Raw genomic sequence first — 21,603 nt, 5'->3', positions numbered from 1 at the left:
CCAGTATACAGTGTGTAAATTCAATACGGGCGAATATTTAAAAAGTATTCAGATAAATTTTGCTTAGAAATGCAATGAAATAATTTGGCCCACAATGTAAAACAACACAGTCAACACACAAGTAACAAGATAGAGAGAGATAGACATTATCGTATGTCATGTCTTGTTAAATATGTCCCGTCTTACTTGCAGTAGGTACATTGCTGCTCGGAAAATTTTCAAAAATTACTTACGGCGACATATACATATGTATAATTAAGTGTAACTTTAAAAAAAACTTTTAAATTTATGATTACACGGATAAAATCTATATCCGATTTAAGTTATCGCCCGTATTGGATTTAACACTAGTAGATTTAGTTGTAGATAGTGTGTTGTGATTAACATAGAATAAGTATTAGAATATATAAATTTCCACGTGCAAAAGTAAGGTTTTTTTTTTCATTCATCCACAAATCCCACTACTAACTTAAAGGGGTATCCAGACGGGACTGACGAGATCAGTCGATTTGTCAGGAAAATAATTGGTCAAGATAATGTCATCAGATTGGCGAAAAATTGTCTCGTCTAGATTCTGGATACAAGTCTTAAGTATAACCCTTTCTATACACCGTGTTTTTTCTGTTAATTTTGCGGGGATATGAACCGGATTACCTTTTGTATTGTTTTCGAGCTCCCGATATTTCGATGCATCTTGTTAACGGGTAACAAAAGGTCACGGTCCATATCCCGGTCGATATAAGTCAAGTTAAATAAAATAGCCCAAATAAAAACATTTTATATCTCTAATTATGACTAATAATAAGTTTTTAAAGTATTAAAGGACTCTTGGACCGCGAGCCACGAACAGATTTCCATGCCCAATCGCCTCCCAATTGGTTAACCTTTTGGACGCCAATGACCGACATATATCCGCACCGCAGGTCCAACGCCAAAGACGGATTAATCGGTCACAGACCACAGACATAGACCTACGTGCATATGCATAAAATTCAATTTCAATTTTGATACTTCGGTGACGTTGCGAGTGACAGCTTTTGTGTTTGATACGGCGTCGAAAAGGTTAACAGCTATGTATGATGACCCCTTATGGACGTCAGCTGGCGCTCCGTTAGTGGGTTGAGGTATGGCAGCCATCGAAACATTAAAAAAACTTTTTCTTACTATATCCTCATGTTTTTGTTATGTTTTATGGCGGTAGGCCTCAACACATTTGTTATCTTTTAGTTCAGTTATATTTATTTTCTCCTGTATGTGTTATCAATACAATTATATGTATGTGTTATCAATACAATTATATGTATGTGTTATATGTGTGTGCTGTGTATCCTGTATGTGTTATTTAATTTTCTCCTTATTCGTTTTAAGTTAGTGATAAGTTACGTCCCCACCGAAAATCAGCGCTGCGGCCTACCGTCGTAGCCTTACGCTGAGTGGGGGTCCTATTTAACGTCTATGTCTCGATATAAAATTTGTAATTTAACTGGTTGGTTGACGTAAATAAATGTATTTTCATTCTTTCTAAAAATTAAAATAATTTTGTCATCGTCTCATCGCCCGCGGTCTATCTTCCTTGTAAGCGCTCAAGCAAATCCAAATAATACTGCTTCTCAATTCTACTCTTAAACTCCTTGAACAGCACAGGGTCCTCCGGTGGTTCCGTCGGCGCTAACTCCAAATCCGTCTTCAAATTATCATATATCCTCTCTGTAACCCTCTGAGGAAGAGGTATCGGGTGTAAAAGCAACTCCTCGGCAGCCTTTATCCTTATTCTCTCCCATAATAGCTGCTGTCTTTTGCTAAATTGTGTATTTGCAGGGTTCACTATGTCGAAACGCTTTCTATATTTCTCGTTTTTTATTAACTTACTGACGGATTCGAGGACTAAATCTCTGCTGTTTTTATCTTTTTCACTTATTCTCTTATTGATTATAATATCGTTTAGTTTGGCAGATCTGACTAATCTTGATTTGGGTTGCGTTATATTATGCGCCGTCGTAGAATTTGTATTCAATGATTCTAATACTAATTCTCTGCTGTTTTTATCCTTTTCGTTTATTCTCTTGTTGATGATGATATCCTTTAGTTTGGCAGATCTGACTAATCTTGATTTAGGTTGCGATATATTATGCGCTGTCGTAGATATATTCACTGATTCTAATACTAATTCTCTGTTGTTTTTATCCTTTTCGTCTATTCCCTTGTTGATTATAATATCCTTTATTTCAGATCTGACTAACCTTGACTTACGTTTTTGCGTTCGATTTTGCGCTGTCGTAGAATTTGTATTCAATGATTCTAATACTAATTCTCTGCTGTTTTTATCCTTTTCGTTTATTCTCTTGTTGATGATGATATCCTTTAGTTTGGCAGATCTGACTAATCTTGATTTAGGTTGCGATATATTATGCGCTGTCGTAGATATATTCACTGATTCTAATACTAATTCTCTGTTGTTTTTATCCTTTTCGTCTATTCCCTTGTTGATTATAATATCCTTTATTTCAGATCTGACTAACCTTGACTTATGTTTTTGCGTTCGATTTTGCGCTGTCGTAGATTTTGTATTCACTAATTCTAATACTAAAGCTCTGTTCTTTTTATCCTTTTCGTTTCTCTTGTTGATAATATCCTTTAGTTTGGCAGATCCCACTACTCTTGCCTTTGGTTGCGTTAGCTTATGCGAGATAGATTTTATACCCTTCAATATCTTTGGAGGTTCGGTAACCAATCTTTTATAAAATTCATCAGTTTTAGGTTTAACTTTCTCAGTCTTGTTTAATGGTATTACACTTGACATGATCTTATGAACTAATTCTGAAGCAGATATAGTTAAATATGGATTAATATTTTCTTGTTTAATTTTTTTCTCTTGTATTTTAATTTTCCTTTTAAGTATCGGTTTGAGAACATCAAAGACTACATGTTTATTATCTACTTGTCTCGATGGTTTTCTTGAAACACTAATAGTTCGTCTTCTTGTATTGTTGAGATTATTTATTTTTAACATGTTATCAAGCTGGACTGTAACCTGGGAAGAGATTCTGGGGTTTTTATATACTTTAGTTTTAGTCCTATATTGTGACAGTATACGGGTTAGCTCGTCAGAGAGTGAGCCGGCCGCTATCGAGTGTAATGATAAGACGGACACCTGAAACAAGACTGAAGTATTAGCCTTCACTATTAAACATCATTGAACTATTATTAGTTCGTTTACCATTAGAAAAAAGATAAACAATATTGATGTGTATTTTAATTGAAAAACACGTTTTAAAAAAGCCACGGCCAATTTGTAACAATTAAGATTCTCATACGATCATTTATATTCTTCTACTTTCATAAGTAATAGTTACCGTAAAATGGGGTGAGTTGGGTGAAATTTGACTTCCAAACCTCGATAAAATTTTATTTTTACCCGACTACGGCAACGCAAAAGGAGGGTTATGATTTTGACCGGTATGTATGTGGGTATGTATGTATGTATGTTCATTTGTTCCCTCAGAACTCCTAAAGTACGCATTATAATTTGACAAACGATATGTCATTCGAATCGTCTTAAGCGTCCGCTGGTTATAGGCTATATGACGTCACAAAAAAAGGAACACGGCGCCCTCTAGAGGTCATAAAGGCACGAACCAAAAAAATAAAAATAAGTTATGATGGCGTGTTGTATATCATTTGAAAGAGCTCAATTAGCACATTTCAAATATATACATATTGTTAGCTTTTGCACCCGGCTTTGCTTACATGAACCCGATAAAACATTAATTTATCGGGTAGGTAATTCGAACTACGAATCTATAAGCGCTCTGAATTCTATCCGCGTTTCACCCGATTAAGGCGATACAAGAAGGTTTTTGCAAAAGAAATTTGTTTGGCCACTATAGTAACAGCACCAGTCATGGGACATTTAAGAGGAAATTTGGAGTATTTATGATATTTCCCTTATACATGTAAATGATCTACCGCTTAGCGTGTTAAAAGATGAAAGTCCTATCTGTCTTTCATGTTTTAGGCGTGTTGTATCAAAGATACTGCAATTAGTTTCCACATATTTAACAAATTAAAACTATGCTTTTTTTCTCCAGTCATGGACACCAAAGCTCCAGTAATGGTCCCCCGGTAATGGACGTGGATCCAGTAATGGGCCCCCTATAATGGACATAGCTCTATCAGTATAAAATATTGAAATGGGGAATAAGTTAAGGCAAAAAAATAAAAATTTTTGGTATAAGCTTTTATCGCTGAATGTATTTTTCTTTCCACAGCCAATTATTATTGTATTAGATCCATCGAGACAATTCTAATATACCCAAACACAATTAGTTAGGGTTTATTGCGATAAAGTTCCCATGGCCACCTCCTGTCTCCATCATCAGAGCAGGTCCATGTTATCATAATATTGCATTATCATCCGATTTGCATACTTAATTACGTACTTACGCAAAATTTCAACTGAATCGGAAATCGAAAAGTGGCTCAAATTCAGCTACCAAGATTGGTCCCATACTAACTAACAGGGCAAGTTAAATAAAAGTTTGGAAAAACGATATTAATTTATCCGAAGTCCGAGAATACCTCCTGATTGACATATTTCGTAACTACATTTTACTTCTGTATTGTTTAAACATGAAATTATGGCATGGCAAGCATCATTCTGTCAATTGTCCCATCATGGGAGACACGCAGTTTTACAGCTCCTATAATGGGATTGGGCCAAATACCACTATTTTTTTTTAGATCTGTGGAGTCACAATATAGTGTGTTGTATACCTTATCTCATGGTAAATGCAATTAACAAAACACATTCTAGTTTTCATCAAGTATTAATTAATTAAAATTTAATAAATTAACTCACCTCTCTTAGCGAAGTTGTTAAGAATTCGTAGTGGTATTTTTTTTCAGTGACACGACAACTTTTGGGTTGACGCCAATTTCTTAAAAAACAACCAAATTTAATGAAACTTCAAACTGAAACAGCTCTAGGACTCTTTATTTATGATAATATACAGCCAGTGTTTAAAAACTACTTTTAGATACTTATTTTAGAGGAATTATGTTTTTTTGTCCCATTACTGGTTCTACTTCCATTATAGGGTATACTACTATATATACATGGTGTTTTTTAATGATCTGCAATATTTTATAAAGTGAATAGGTATAGAAGTCCAGATCAGCCAAAATGTAGGAAACAGCCCTACATTCCCTACAAGAGACGTACGAGGCACGCTGTACGTACGAGGCTCGCTGTACGCGGCAAAGCGGCGCCCTCATACTAAAAGAGTCGGGCACAGCCCGACGTACGAGGCTCGCTGTACGCGTTCCGAAGCCGGGCGCCTTCGGCGCCCTCATACGAAAAGAGTCAGGCGTTAGCCCGACGTACGCGTTCCAAAACCGGGCGCCTTCGGCGCCCTCATACTAAAAGAGTTGGGCGCAGCCCGACGTACGCGTTCCAATTCCGTGCGCCTTTGGCACACTTATACTGAGAGTCGGGCGTAGCCCGACGAACGCGTTCCAAAGCCGGGCGCCGAAGGCGCCCTCATACTAAAAGAGTCGGGCGCAGCCCGACGTACGAGGTTCGCTGTACGAGTTCCAAAGCCGGGCGCCCCGGGCGCCCTCATACTAAAAGAGTCGGGCGTAGCCCGACGTACGCGTTCCAAATCCGGGCGCCGAAGGCGCCCTCATACTAAGAGTCGGGCTACGCCCGACGAACGGGTTCCAAAGCCGGGCGCCGAAGGCGCCCTCATACTAAAAAAGTCGGGCGCAGCCCAACGTACGAGGCTCGCTGTACGCGTTCCAAAGCCAGGCGCCGAAGGCGCCCTCATACTAAAAGAATCGGGCGCAGCCCCACGTACGAGGCTCGCTGTACGCGTTCCAAAGCCGGGCGCCGAAGGCGCCCTCATACTATAAGAGTCGGGCGCAGCCCGACGTACGAGGCTCGCTGTACGCGTTCCAAAGCCGGGCGCCGAAGGCGCCCTCACACTAAAAGAGTCGGGCGTAGCCCGACGTACGCGTTCCAAAGCCGGGCGCCGAAGGCGCCCTCATACCAAAGGAGTCGGGCGTAGCCCGATATATGCGGCTCTCTGCATGCATTTCTGTACTGCGGACGCCCTCGCAAAAGCAATATCAAGTGACTTCAAATAGTTAGTAACGAAATCATGACCCCAAAATGAATTAAATAAAAAATAAGTTCAAAAACTAAAACCCGACTACTGCAAATCGCGCTCTAAAAAGTATGAAACAAGATAGAATTCTTATCTAAAAATTATCGAACAGGGAATATTATAAAAGTTACCATTTTTTCAATAAAAAATACAACGTAATATAATTTACTATTTTTTTTATATATGTATTTACAGAGATTCAGAGGATAGCCGTGGTCGTATGCCACTTTACCTTAAAGTTTATAATCGTGGCATACGACCACGGCAATCCTCTGAATCTCTGTAAATATATAAAAAAAAAGTAAATTATATTACGTTGTATTTTTTTATTGAAAAAATGGTAACTTTTATAATATTCCCTGTTCGATAATTTTTAGATAAGAATTCTATCTTGTTTCATACTTTTTAGAGCGCGATTTGCAGTAGTCGGGTTTTAGTTTTTGAACTTATTTTTTTACATGTGAAAACTGAATGGTATTATAAGTGGTTCGGACGTTTGTATTTTAGTTTCTATTTTATTTTGGGTACTTCCATTTCATAACTTTGACGATAAATAGGAAAATCCACCTCACCCCGTAATGCCTCGTATTTGGGGTGAGAGGGTTTTTCATACAAAGGTGATTTTGGAAGATTGTTGGATCGATTTTTTCTATTACGCGTATTACTATAGCCCCATTTTAAATTGGAATTCATTATTTTTGTAGCAGTAGCCTAAAAATCCCTTCTCACCCCCCTCTCAAACCTTATCTCCCCATTCATAACCCAACTCTCCCCGCGAAACCTACTCACCCCGTTTTACGGTACTGATTTTTAAAAAGCAATGTTAACGTGTAAAAGTGCCCTTGTGGCATATTTGCTGAATAAATATTGAAGTTGACGTATGACGACCGGTCTGGCCTAGTGGGTAGTGACCCTGCCTGCGAAGCCGACGGTCCTGGGTTCGAATCCCAGTAAGGGCATTTATTTGTATGATGATACAGATATTTGTTCCTGAGTCATGGGTGTTTTCTATGTATTTAAGTATTTGTATATTATATATATCGTTGTCTTAGTACCCACAACACAAGCCTTCTTGAGCTTACTGTGGGACTTAGTCAATCTGTGTAAGAATATATGTCCTAATAATATTTATTTATTTATTTATTATTTAAGTTGAAGTTAAAACTGGGAAATGTGGCTAAATAAGTACCTAAAGGTGATGGTACTGGTACTGGTGCTCGACGCGGTCCCAGTACATGTCATCTTGATACTTAACTCATTGTCAATACAGGTGACAGCAAGGTGTCATCTATTGGGCAATAGCATGTCGAGCACTAGTACCACCACTTTAACCGATTCGTTGCGTGTTCCATTTTCGAAAACTATTGGCTGTGGCGCGGAACAATAATTTCATGACGCGGCAGCCATGCCATGCGCCATAGAATATTCACGCCTCCCGTCTCTTAAGCCACACGTAAAAAACATTTAAGTATGACACGGCAGACGTGTCATCAGCCCCGAATCGGTTAAGCAATGTATCTATGAAATACGTACCAATATCCATATAACTAATAATCCGTCCATTATCCCCTCTGCCCTCAGGTACTTTTATTAGTTCATTACCATTTCACTTTAACAATATTTCTAAGACACACAAATTCTTCTTCCTAAATAATAAGTTGTATTGCTTTAGAACGGTTTAAACCCACAAATATTCGAACGGTGCTACCATAATTAACCAAATGCCAAAAGTTATAGGTTATATTTTATTTTTTTCAGAGTAAGTTATTAAATTTGCGTGGTTCAACTATGCAACGTTATCGCTGAATAAAATACAATGGATGTTATCAACTGTTTTATACGCAATAGTATTATTCATCACACTATAGCTATTGTTTAGTATACTACTTGTTTAGACAATGATGTTATGAAAATAATAACACGTAAAATTCCTTTCTTATTTTAAATATAAATACTTTAAATATTATTGTGACTATAAGTAGGTGAGTCCACTATTTCTCGGTTGTTTTCTTCTGTTTGTAAATATGTCGGCGGCCGATCGTAATTCGTAAGATCAAGCATATTGTAATGTTCCTGTGTAATGTTTTAACGATAGTGACATTAAACCAATATACATATATGTCGGAATTTCGTGACAATTGTAGTGTTTCTTGTGACAATTGTCATAAACTTAGCAAGAGAAATATCTGTTTTTTTCCGATATCATAGTTTTTTTTTAATAATACAATGATGGTGGCAAACAGGAATACGGCCCGCCCGATGGTAAGCGGTAACCGTAGTTCATGGATGCGTGTGACGTCAGCAACAGTGATTTTACAATTCGTCGCACCTGTCACGTTGGTGAAACAGGGGCCAGGCCCGTAGCCAACATGCCAATCGCTTACGCTCCATAGCGATCGAATCACAACTGTTACTGTCGCACTATGGAAGTGATAGAGAGACACAAAGCGTTTCGTTGTCGTAGCGATAGCGATTGTCACCTTGGCTAGGCCGGCAGTGTGCATAGGCAACATGCAATCGTTAACGCTCCGTAGCGAACGAAACGCAAATGTCGCTCGCACTAGTGTGGAAAAGTGATAGAGAGATGACTACGATACGCTACGGAGCGATAAGGATTTGGTACGTTAGCTACGCGCCCAGGCCTTGGTGATTTTTTCTTAGTATATGATATTTATTTATTTCGTCGTGTCGAATCGTGAAACAAATTTAACTTTCTCATGGAAAATATCATCATCGGACCAGCCCAAATGTATGAAATAGGCAAATTTTTTTTGTGATTTCGAGGTTGGACCCATAGTTATGTGATCGCCATCGATGACTGAATTAAAAAAACCGGGCAAGTGCGAGTCGAACTCGCGCACGAAGGGTTCCGTACCACAATGCAAAAAAAAACAAAAAAAAAGCAAAAAAAAACGGTCACCCATCCAAGTACTGACCCCTCCCGACGTTACTTAACTTTGATCAAAAATCACGTTTGTTGTATGGGAGCCCCATTTAAATCTTTATTTTATTCTGTTTTTAGTATTTGTTGTTATAGCGGCAACAGAAATACATCATCTGTGAAAATTTCAACTGTCTAGCTATCACGGTTCGTGAGATACAGCCCGGTGACAGACGGACGGACGGACGGACGGACAGCGAAGTCTTAGTAATAGGGTCCCGTTTTACCCTTTGGGTACGGAACCCTAAAAACTTGGTTCGTGATCACCGATTACATTTCTTGGTGTATAGTAGTGTTAGTTGAAATAACACAAATTAAATTTTCAAAAATACTTTAATGGGCTCTAATACCTCCAAACTTTATCGTATCAACAACACAAACAATCAACAACAATCGAATGTCAGTCAGTAATCAAAAATAGAACACATGTTTGAAGTACCGTAAGTGGAAAATATGTGACGTCCCACGGGTAAATTTACCTTATGGCGGTTGGCGCTTACGCTATTATTAACGTCGCTCCAATATTATTGCGGCGCTATGCGACGTAACCGCCAGCCGCCATAAGGTACCTTTTGCCGTGGAACGTCACATATACATCCCTTAGTCTGTAAGGCTAGCATATGATTGGCGCCACAGTATCTCGCGGCGAGATAGACTACCTGTCTTTTTCTAACTAATACATATGTTATATTATATAACACTTTAAACTCCCGCGTTTTGTACGTTTTGTTCGCGTTGTGCGTCGGAATTTAAAGTAAAAACAAGTGCGAGTCGGACTCGCGCACGAAGGGTTCCGTACCATAATGCAAAAAAAAAAAGCAAAAAAAAACGGTCACCCATCCAAGTACTGACCACTCCCGACGTTGCTTAACCTTGGTCAAAAATCACGTTTGTTGTATGGGAGCCCCATTTAAATCTTTATTTTATTCTGTTTTTAGTATTTGTTGTTATAGCGGCAACAGAAATACATCATCTGTGAAAATTTCAACTGTCTAGCTATCACGGTTCGTGAGATACAGCCTGGTGACAGACGGACGGACGGACGGACGGACAGCGAAGTCTTAGTAATAGGGTCCCGTTTTACCCTTTGGGTACGGAACCCTAACAATGAAATTATATCGCGGTAGACCCGTTTGTGTAATGGGACGGGTAGTCTATCTCGAATATAGGGACGGGTAGTCTATCTCGCCGCGAGATACTGCCGGCCTAGCCAAGGTTACAATCGCTATCGCTTCGACAACGAAAACCATTATGTCTCTCTATCACACTTCCATATTAGTGCGACAGTGACAGTTGCGTTTCGATCGCTACGGAGCGTAAGCGATCGGCATCTTGGCTACGCGGCCTGGCGCGTCAATCATGTGCTAGCCCGGCTGGCAACTCTCGCGCCTCGTTTTTTCTTTTTGCGATTTCGGTGTTAAGAGCTTCCTTGGCAGCCTTGTAGGCTGTATAAAGTAGTTCCTCTTCCTCCGCAGTATGTCGCCGGCGCCTGCAGCGGGTGTAGGCCCGGCGAGCCTTGTTACTGGTGGTACGGAGACCCGCGATATCCTCCGACCACCAGTACGGTTGCTTTCTTGGCAGATGATTCGAGCGAGGCATTGCCTCACAGGTGTTGGTGGGAGAGATTTGGGAGAGAACTGCACGCTCCTCAGCCCCTATATAGTCAACAAAAAAAATACATACACGGTGTAACATGAGGAAACCGAATAATTTCAACCACGCATTCCTGAAGTCAAAAGAAGTAAAAAATGTAATACGAGTTTAGGTCAATTTCGCCAAAAAAAAAATATTTTGTTTCGTTTTTTCCATTTTTTGAATGTATTTGTACATAAAAAATAAATGTTATTGGTAAACTTGTCACTTAAAATTGATTTTTACTTTTTTTTCGTAAAACCTACTTTTTAAAAGTGTGACTTGTCACTTTTGACATCTATCAATAACGATATTTAGACTACGTCCCATAACAGCAACATCACCATCAAAAAGGCCTTTTACACTATGTAACAATAAAAACTTGTTTTTTTTTTTAATTAAGATTATCTCTAAAACTAGGCGAATTTCAAAAAAGTTTATAGGACATTTTTGTCTCTAAATATGATCAGAAATACGCTGTTAAATCATTCGGTTTCCTCATGTTACACCGTGTATGTATAAGCAGTGGGGCGACAGTCCTCTGGTCTAAGAGCTAGCTACAGAAATAGGTTTGCAGTTTATAAATCAACGAAATCCCATAGTGTGCAATACTATCATTATTTATTAATCCGGGCGCCTGGCAGCTGTTCAGCGGTGGGTGTGACAGTGGTTGGGCAACAAAAGGGTTGTAAAAACAATTGAAGGTGTGCAATTTATATAGGGGACCGAAAACGGGACCTTATAGTAATAAGTTCCCGTTTTCACCCCTTGGGTAACGAAACACGATAATAATTGACCCAGTAAATCAGATGACTTGGCACTTTCTCGCGCATCTTGGACGTCACCAGCACACCCGGCACTACTTTTCCCCCAATTAAAACGCCTGGCAATGGAATTGAAGGCACTGTTTTGTTTACACGCGTACGGTTTCTCACCAATGTGTATCATCTTGTGCTGGTACATACTCGCTCTATTGCAGGTTTTGTAGTCGTAGTAGCTACATTCATAAGGCTTTTCACCTTTGTGTATCCTTTGATGTTCATCTAAGTGTGATTTAACTTTACTTGTATTCACTACAATTATTGTATGACTCCAGTTATATTTAGGTTTCTGACCAGTGTATACCTTCTGGGGGCCGATTTTTGAAATTCGACCACTCGATTTCGTGTATTTCGTTAAATGATATCTCCACTACTAGGCGTTTAAATTCTACTAATAGAATTGAAATCGAGTGGCCAATACCAATATATTCCAAATTTCGATCGTTCGTATTTCAAAAATTAGCATTTCGCCGTTTTCCACCGATTTTCGAGTGACGAAATCGAGTGATCGAAATTCAAAAATTGGCCCCCTGGTAGGAGAAATTTCGTTTGGAATGTAGAACTACAAAGACCACAAGGAAATTGTTTGGTAATGAGCCCTTTTTATGCTTGATTAAAGTACAATTGTTTAGGTAGCGTTTACCGCAGTGTTCGCAGGCGTATGATTTCCTTTCACAGTGACGAATGTCTGCTGGTTCTGATCTGGCGCGGACGGAGTCGGGGCCTGGACAGAAACAAGAACCGATTAAGTTGGACCAACTTCCAAACGATACATACACGGTGTAACATGAGTAAACCGAATAATTTTAACAGCGTATTCCTGATCATATTTAGAGACAAAAATGTCCTATAAAATTTTTTGAAATTCGCCTAGTTTCAGAGATATTATTAATTAAAAATAAAACAAGTTTTTATTGTTACATAGTGTAAAAGGCCTTTTTGATGGTGATGTTGCTGCTATGGGACGTAGTCTAAATATCCTTATTGATAGATGTCAAAAAGTGACAAGTAACACTTTGCAAAAAGTAGGTTCTACGAAAAAAAAATGTAAAAATCAATTTTAAGTGACAAGTTTACCAATAAAATTTATTTTTTATGTACAAATACATTCAAAAAATTGAAAAAAGAAAACAAAAAAAATTTTTTTTTTGGCGAAATTGACCTAAACTCATATTACATTTTTTACTTCTTTTGACCTCAGATATGCGTGGTTAAAATTATTCGCTTTCCTCATGTTACACCGTGTATATTGCTGCCTACTTGTATACTTGCCAAACGGCATACAGACCAAACCGATGTTGTCTGAAATAGTAATAAGTTAAATTATATATTTTGATAAGTTATGTACAATAATATGTAAACTCTTAAACTGTAATTTGTCTGAATAAAAGGCTTATATTATTATATTATTACTTGTATACTTAATAAACTAAACTATTGTTACTACAAATTTTTAAATTAAAGGAAAAAAAGAAAGGAGGAAAGGAAAGAGTTTTTCGAGTCCGGCTGAGGTGTAAATTTTCCATTTTACAAGCTTTTATTTAGCTTTACCTTAATATGTCTGTAATCAAATCTTGCGAGTTAAATTTCCACTTCCCGATTTCCGATTGAGCTGAAATTTTGCATGCATGTATAAATCGGATGACAATGCAATATTAGGTACCATCGAGCTACTCTGATGACGGAGACAGGAGGTGGCCATAGGAACTCTGTGATGAAATAACGCAACCTAATTGTGTTAGGGGTTTTTAGAATTGTCTCGATGAGTATTAGTTGTCTGTCGTAAGAAGAGTAAGTACAGCCGGCAAAAAAAGCTAGTACCAAAAATTAAATTTTTGCCAAATACTTATTTCCTTTAATATAAAAAAAAATATATAATCTAATACTAAGTGTACTAAAACTGAATGAAGCTTTAATTTTTTTTATGAAATAGGAGGCAGTCGAGCAGACGAATCGCCTAATGGTAAGCTATTACCGTTGACCTATAAATAATTGCCCGATAAATACTTAGTTAGTTACACAGTGGTTTTAAGTGACCCTACTGATAAATAGTTAGTTAGTTACACAGTGGTTTTAAGTGACCCTACTGATAAATAGTTAGTTACACAGTGGTTTTAAGTGACCCTACTGATAAATAATTAGTTACAGAGTGGTTTTAAGTGACCCTACTGATAAATACTTAGTTGGTTGTTATACAATTGTAACATCCTAAACTAAAAATGAATTCTATTTCACCTATAAACAGAATTCATTTTTGTATAAGGTGGGTTGAAACCTTATACTAAAATGTATTCTATTTATAGGTGAATAGATTCATTTTTAGTTTAGGGTGGCCGTTAATTGATTATTTACCATATATGTGAAATAAATACCTACATTAAAATGAATTCCACCTTCTTATATTTAGTTCATTTTAATGCACATTGGGTTTTTGATCGGCGTTATAAATAATATAAAATTTTAGGTTTACGTTCATAGAACTTTATTTTTTCTCAAAGAAATTATACATTTCACTTAAGAGAAACTTAACTACAACAGAACTAAATATAAAAATCAGTAAGTATAGCGAGTGCATGCGTACTCACTTACAAAAGCTCTTAACTACACTTAAAAATAAATAACAATTAGAAACAAAATGTTGTTATATCTACATTCCACTTTATGGCACTGGTCCCACCGCGAGCTAGTAAGCTATGAGCTATCGGCTATAAACACGAACAAAAGATAAGCACTCCCGTGTAAATAAAAGAGACACGGCGATATTTATAGCTCACCGCTGGGCGAGTAACTATAAATATCGCCGTGTCTCTTTTATTTACATGGGACCAGTGCCTACTTGCGCACAATGCGAAAGAAAAATTTTTGTGTAATAAAATTTCACTACTTATTGATCTATGAAAAAAATTACTTTTAACCCGTGGAGCGCCCCAAAATTACCATAGTATGGAATCCTATACTAGTTATCAACACACGTGTGACAGTAGGTCGCTCCACGGGTTAAATCAGTTTTTTATAATCTTTAAGGCACATAATCACACATTTCAATAACGCAGCCTTTGTTATTTTTTTATATTATAGTTGCATTCATAATCAACGTCAGTCGAAAAATTTAAATAAAACATTTTTTTTTAGAAACAGCCACCATTTTCTCATGTATTACACTCATTGTGGACACGCCTCTTTTTAATAAATGTCCGTTATGATCAAAAAAATATTCAAATTAAAACATATTTTTTAGAAAATTCGAATATTTAGACACTAAAATGCTTGATAACAAGCTACAAAAAACCTAACTTAACATAAGACTTAACTTTAGATAACTTTGAGATCAGCTCTACTTTCTATTGAAGGTAGTTACAAAATAACATAATTCATCACTCATTCATGAATCGTGAAAATCTACAAAGCAATTCCTCGTTTTTGTGAGGCATAAGCTCACATTACACGCCCTGCACTTGAATTGGGTTCGATTGTGGTGGCAATGGCGGCATCGACCCACGTTTTCGACTAAATACGGCAAGTGTTTAGCACCAGAGTTGCGAAATTGTTTGCTTGGTTCAGGCACTAACGCCGTTCTGCCTCTTTTGCGTTTTATTTTGGGTTCTTGATCGTGTTCAGAAGCTGGTTCACTATGTGAATATGACTGTATCAAAATTTCTCCTAAGTCCATTTTGAAACATCGCAACTGTGGAATTTTCTTTACGGGGACCGAGGATGCCAATTGATCTTTTTTGTACTGAAGCCAGGAATTACATACGGCTAAATCGATTAAGGCCGCGAAGCATCTTTGTGTCCATTTTCTAGTTTTATAGCGATAGGGACAAACAGATAACAGTCGATCCGCTAAATTCACGCCCATTTTCGAATTGTATTCTCTCGTAGGTCGTGGAATATTAACATACGTTTTAGTTTTCTCACACCAACGTCTGCAACTATCTGGCACGTCAGAAGAAGACCCAAGATTCACTGGTTTGTAATCAAACCCCTTTTCACCATTCCGAACTACCTGAGAAGATTCACGACCAGTCTTCATTTTTTTGTCACTAATAAATAAGGAACGCGCGTTTACAGAAATTCGATTTTTCATAACCACTCTGATTCCTCTTTGCTCTAATTCATCGAGTAACTTCTCTGAAGTATACCTGTCAAAATATAGTACATGACCAGGTACCAAGTACTCTGTCAGCGTAATGACTGCTTGTCGTAGGCCAAAATCAGTGTCCTCATTGGCGTAGGTAGTTTGCCCTGAATATATATGCATGTCACAAATAGTACCATCCGGATTTGCTAATACAAAAGCTTTTATGCCCACCATATTCTTTCCGGGACTGAACTGTTTGATTGAACACGAACCGGTAAACCGTATGATCATTTCATCGACTGACAGGCATTGGTCTTTCGGCTGTTTACGGCATCCGGCGACTATGCGGTCAAATAAGGGGCGTATCTTCCAAATTCTATCTTTATTTTTAGTTTCCGTCGTGATGTCAGGATCAAAAACTGCCTTCAGGGAGTTCCTTAAAGCCAAAAATCTATTACGAGCCATATTGTCAGCAACAACCGCTACCCTCCACTTTTTCTCCCAATACATCCGTATATTCGGGTAGTCGATTGTCGCCATCACAAGTGTTATGCCCAAGTAGACACACAGTTCCTCCGCAGTCAAAAGTAAATTACGTCCATTTCTTTCATAAGTTCGATTCGTAGTTGTCACTATGAGATTTATAAGTTCGTGGTCGATGTATTGATATAAGTAATCGATTTTATCGAAGCCTGTAGTGTCAGCCGGTAAGTACGCAGGCTGAACTAACTCGGAAAAACGTGTGCTAGAGTTATTGCTGTTATTCTGGCTGCTAGTGGGTGAAGATGACGAGGGTTCGACATCGTAGTCTCCTTCAAGTTGGCCGTCGTTATCCGTTCCTAGACCGCTTCCACTCCCCCTACCTCCACAATTCCCCCATCCTCTACCTCTACCCCGTCTACTTGTCCCACGCCTTTCAACTGCTTGCTGTATTTCATCACTTTCTTCGGAACTCGATTTCTCACTTGAACTGCACGGTTCATCACCGGGCTGGTACTCTGGGTCGCAAATTTCGTCATCTGATGGCAAAAAATCCTCCAGCTCGGATTCAACAAGCAACTCTTCGATTTGTTTATTACGCATACCTGAAACAAAAAAACAACCTTCAATTGTAGGTTATAATTTATTATTTTATACCTTCAAACGAGCAATTATTGTATATATATATATATATTTATTATTGGGAAACAAACAGCGAAAAAATAATACATATGTTTAAACAAATACAGAAAACACATAAGCCATAACAGTTTCCACTTATACAATGATAACATTTTTGTTGCTCAAACTAGACTTACACAATTTGCTTGAACTTATGACTTAGGCCCACTTGCACCATTCCACTAACCCGGGGTTAACCGGTTAAACCTGGAGTTACCATGGTTACCGGTACAATATGACACTGGTTTAACGGCTTAACCGCTTAATCCCGGGTTAGTGGGATGGTTCAAGTGGGCCTTAGTATGGTTCAATGTAGGTTTAGGTAAGATTATCAAAATTAAACATTAAAATTTTATTATTATTAATATTTGTTTGTCCTTTCCAGATCTCGGGACCATGGGGTCCTGGACTTAATCTAAAAGCAAGGGATACACGTGGCGGATACCATCTCCGAGCGCACAATATGATACATCCGGAGATGGTCCCCGCCAGGTGCAAAGACTATTGCAGTGCAGCACTTTTGTGCTGCGATGGGAACTAAGGTCATAGGCTATTGATTTGAATGTTGGATGGACTGGATATCGGGCTATGGGATGAGACTAGCGGACACCTGCCGTGACAATCAGTCTCAATATTGTTAAAGACAGGTGGTGACTCGCCAACTCATTGAGTGGGCCCCGCAATGGCCGCACGCACAGTGCGACAACAGGGCAACACTTTGGAGTGGCTGTAAAGTTGTCGAGAGGTGAGTCTGCGGTGTGCCAGATCCCGGTAATCCGTTCAGCAGGCCGCCGGCGTTATGCCATTTTACACTTCCAACCTGGAGCATAGGTCCCGCTCTTGCGACTCCACTCTGGCCGGCCGGTCAAGGCAAGCACAGAGGCGAGGGCCAGATGAAAGTGCCCTCTGGAATAGGGGTCCGCGGTGTCGCCACTCACCGTCAGCTCGCCACAAGCTGCCTGTCCCGGAATCCAGGACAATTTCCACTTCGATAGCTAAAATTTTGGGAGCAAACAAAAAAGCTGGGCTTTCAAACAGCATTTCATGACAACTAGTGTAAAAAACAAAAGGTAAAACAAAATAGCATAAAAACATAGACAAAATGTATAAAAAGTATAGATAACATAGAAAACCTCGAATTAGTCCTCGACACTGCCCCCGCGGGGTTATTATTAATATTATTAATTTACCTATATATTTCAGGGATCTCGGACACGGCTCTAACGATTACGATTGTATTTGCTATATGGGGGTTTTCAGAGGCGAAAAATCGTTTTAACTAGTAGCTAGGTCTTATCAACCAAGCTGAAATGGAGACCTCCGCTACCGCTCGATTTTGATTTCTTATTTATTTGTGAACACCTTGGCGGCTCAAGTAGCAATGCCAGAGCAGTGTGAAATCCTAAAATAATAAGAAAAAAAACCGGGCAAGTGCGAGTCGGACTCGCGCACAAAGGGTTCCGCACCATAATGCAAAAAAAAAACAAAAAAAAGCAATACAAAAACAAAAACGGTCACCCATCCAAGTACTGACCACTCCCGACGTTGCTTAACTTTGGTCAAAAATCACGTTTGTTGTATGGGAGCCCCATTTAAATCTTTATTTTATTCTGTTTTTAGTATTTGTTGTTATAGCGGCAACAGAAATACATCATCTGTGAAAATTTCAACTGTCTAGCTATCACGGTTCGTGAGATACAGCCTGGTGACAGACGGACGGACGGACGGACGGCGAAGTCTTAGTAATAGGGTCCCGTTTTACCCTTTGGGTACGGAACCCTAAAAACAAGAAGAAGAAGATACACAAAGAGCGTATTGCCATCTTAAATGCCGGCAACGCACTTACAACTCCTCTGGTGATGCAGGTGTCCATGTCACAGAATAAATAATAGTACCTACAACCGTACAGAAAAGACACTTCCTACAAAACCGAAGTTTGACAGCAATTCAGGGACGAATCGTGCTGTCCCTTTCTAATGTATGGCACTATCTCTTTCGGCTACTTATATCAAAATTCAAGTCATTATCTTATCTGTGGTCGTGCACGCAAAAGGACGTCAAGCGGTGCCAACCCTAATAATTGCTCGGAGCAATGCTGAGCCGAACGGAGCCGAGTTTGCCCGAAGTCAGGAGTGTCTCCCCACTGTCCATGGGCGGCGGTAATCGCTTACCATCAAGCGATCCGTCTGCTCGTTTGCCATCTATATCATAAAATCTAAATCATAGTATTAGAGATGTAACGATACCGATACCGATACGATATATCGGCCGATATAATCGGCAGACCGATATATCGGCATCGCCGATTTAAATTCAGCCGATATTACAGTTTGAAAAGCGCGCAAAACGAATGACGCTGCTAATAATTTGAATAAACTTTGTTTCCATAACAAATAACCCTCCTTTTGCGTTACCGTAGTTGGGTAAAAACTACCTAAAGTGAACTATAATTACAGATTTGGATTTACTTTGGCATTGATTGCTTGGTGGTTACCTAAATAAATGTTTTCTTTAATTTTGATTTGGCATTTTTCTTTATTAGTTTACAGTGAAAACACACTTCACAAAATTGAGTGTCTAATAACACATACATATGTATGTTTTATGCATAATAAGTATATAATTCCTTATTTGTTATATCTATTAGCTAACTACTGTGCCATTGATATCGGTATCTGTATCGGTATCGCCGATTATTTACTTCAAAAATCGGTATCGGTATCGTATCGGCAAAATCATGTATCGTTACATCCCTACATAGTATAAACTGTGAACAGTGTGAACGCTCACCTGCTCCTGATAAATCCTCCTTCATTAGATTATCCGATGTCTCTGATTTCACGAGAGGATCGTCGTCTGTAAAGAAAACCACATTTTCTTTCTTGTATATACAGGGAGGAAAGATAAGTCGGGCCCAGGAGGGAAACTACCTTAAATCCTTAAGCTGGCTCATTTTACTTAAAGGAGACATTCCTTTATTTTTAAAAAGAAACAAAACTGCATTCAAAGTATTTTTCATTTTTCTTCAATTTAGCTTGTCTAAAAAAATCTTGAGTACTAAATATTAGATTTTATGGATATTTTGTACAACAGACGAGTGTAAGACCTAATGTTTCTTGGAGAAATGTTATCATTAACATTAACTGTATCGACTAGAAGGATAAAATTGCGAGTTTTTATTTTTTGGAATTATTAGTCAGTTCGAGTCCCGGGCGAGGCAAGCGAGTTTTACAAAATCTTTGAATGCAGTTATGTTTCTTTTTAAAAATAAAGTAATGTCTCCTTTAAGTAAAATGAGCCAGCTTAAGGATTTAAGGTAGTTTCCCTCCAGGGCCCGACTTATCTTTCCACACTGTATATCTAATATCTGGGAGGTCGAGCTTTGCTCGGAAAACATATAACAACTCAAAAATGCGAGTTTTCCCAGAGATAAGAGTGATAAGACCTAGCTAGATCGATCTATCGCCCCTGAAAACCCCCATATAGAATAGAATAGAATAGAAATACATTTATTTATGACAAACAAACACAGATGACAAAAACATGTTGACAAATATACAATGTATAACATTTAGTGAAAAATGCCATAAAAGGGTCACAACTCAGCATGTTGCTGGCAAAGCCAGCGCTGTTCTTCCGTTGTAACCCAGGCGTACGCCGTTCGACGACGAGGCGGTTATGCTATGATTTACTAAACTAATTAAAAACTAGAACTATACCTAAAACATAAAATTGAAACTAAAACTATTATATACAACTTCAACATTGCGGCAATTGCCGTATCTGGAACAGGCCTGACAGCCAAGTGACAGCTGGCCGCCACGCCATGGCCACGTCACACGGCACGACACAGCACGGCCATATTTGTGCTATGACACAGCTATCCACGTGTACATTTTGTGCAGAAAACTTAAAAACTTCTAGTCGTAAAAGCTTTAAACAAACCAAACTATATCACTAAATTAATTATTTGGAAAAGACGAACAAATTAAAAAATAGTGCAGAAATGGTTGGCTCATGGGACATAACTACAGGTATGTGAAAAAAAAAAAATAGCAAATTTCGTCGAGATCGTTAGAGCCGTTTCCGGGATCCGCGAAATATACCTATAACGATTTCGATGAAATTTGCTATATGGGGGTTTTCGGGGGCAAAAAATCGATCTAACTAGGTCTTATCTCTGGGAAAACGCGCATTTTTGAGTTTTAAACGTTTTCCGAGCAAAGCTCGGTTCCCCAGATATTTTAAAATTAAATTAGATAAGTACTTACGTAAATTAGAAGCGCTGGTGGCCTAGCGGTGAGAGCGTGCGACTTGCAATCTGGAGGTCGCGGGTTCAAACCCCGGCTCGTACCAATGAGTTTTTCGGAACTTATGTACGAAATATCATTTGATATTTACTAGTCCCTTTTCGGTGAAGGAAAACATCGTGAGGAAACCGGACTAATCCCAATAAGGCCTAGTTTACCCTCTGGGTTGGAAGGTCAGATGGCAGTCGCTTTCGTAAAAACTAGTGCCTACCTCAATTCTTGGGATTAGCTGTCAAGCGGACCCCAGGCCCCCATGAGCCGTAGCGAAATGCCGGGATAACGCGAGGAAGAAGAAGTACTTACGTAAATTATCAATCACAGAGTCATCTTCTGGTTCCACATACAGCTCAGTCTTAACAGGTTCCACTGAAACAGACAACCAATAACAATATTAATAATACACGGTGTAACATGAGGAAACCGAATAATTTTAATCACGCATTTCTGAGGTCAAAAGAAGGAAAAATGTAATATGAGTTTAGGTCAATTTCGC

At 38.7% G+C, this 21,603-nt stretch overlaps 1 protein-coding gene across 1 annotated transcript; it reads right to left on the bottom strand.

Moving 5' to 3' along the window:
• Positions 1-14,780: 14,780 nt before the first annotated feature.
• LOC134674065 (piggyBac transposable element-derived protein 2-like) lies at positions 14,781-19,642 on the bottom strand. Its single transcript, XM_063532115.1, has 2 exons — positions 19,591-19,642; positions 14,781-16,724 (listed from the first exon to the last, which is right to left on the bottom strand). Exons 1-2 carry the CDS (start codon positions 19,613-19,615, stop codon positions 14,941-14,943), a joined length of 1,809 nt encoding a protein of 602 aa, XP_063388185.1. The 5' UTR covers positions 19,616-19,642; the 3' UTR covers positions 14,781-14,940.
• Positions 19,643-21,603: the final 1,961 nt, after the last annotated feature.

This window comes from Cydia fagiglandana, chromosome 19, assembly GCF_963556715.1.
Source record: "Cydia fagiglandana chromosome 19, ilCydFagi1.1, whole genome shotgun sequence".
Classification (NCBI taxonomy): Eukaryota; Metazoa; Arthropoda; class Insecta; order Lepidoptera; family Tortricidae; genus Cydia; species Cydia fagiglandana.
Note: the sequence above shows the minus strand (reverse complement) of the source record. Positions and strands in the feature narration are given on the sequence as shown.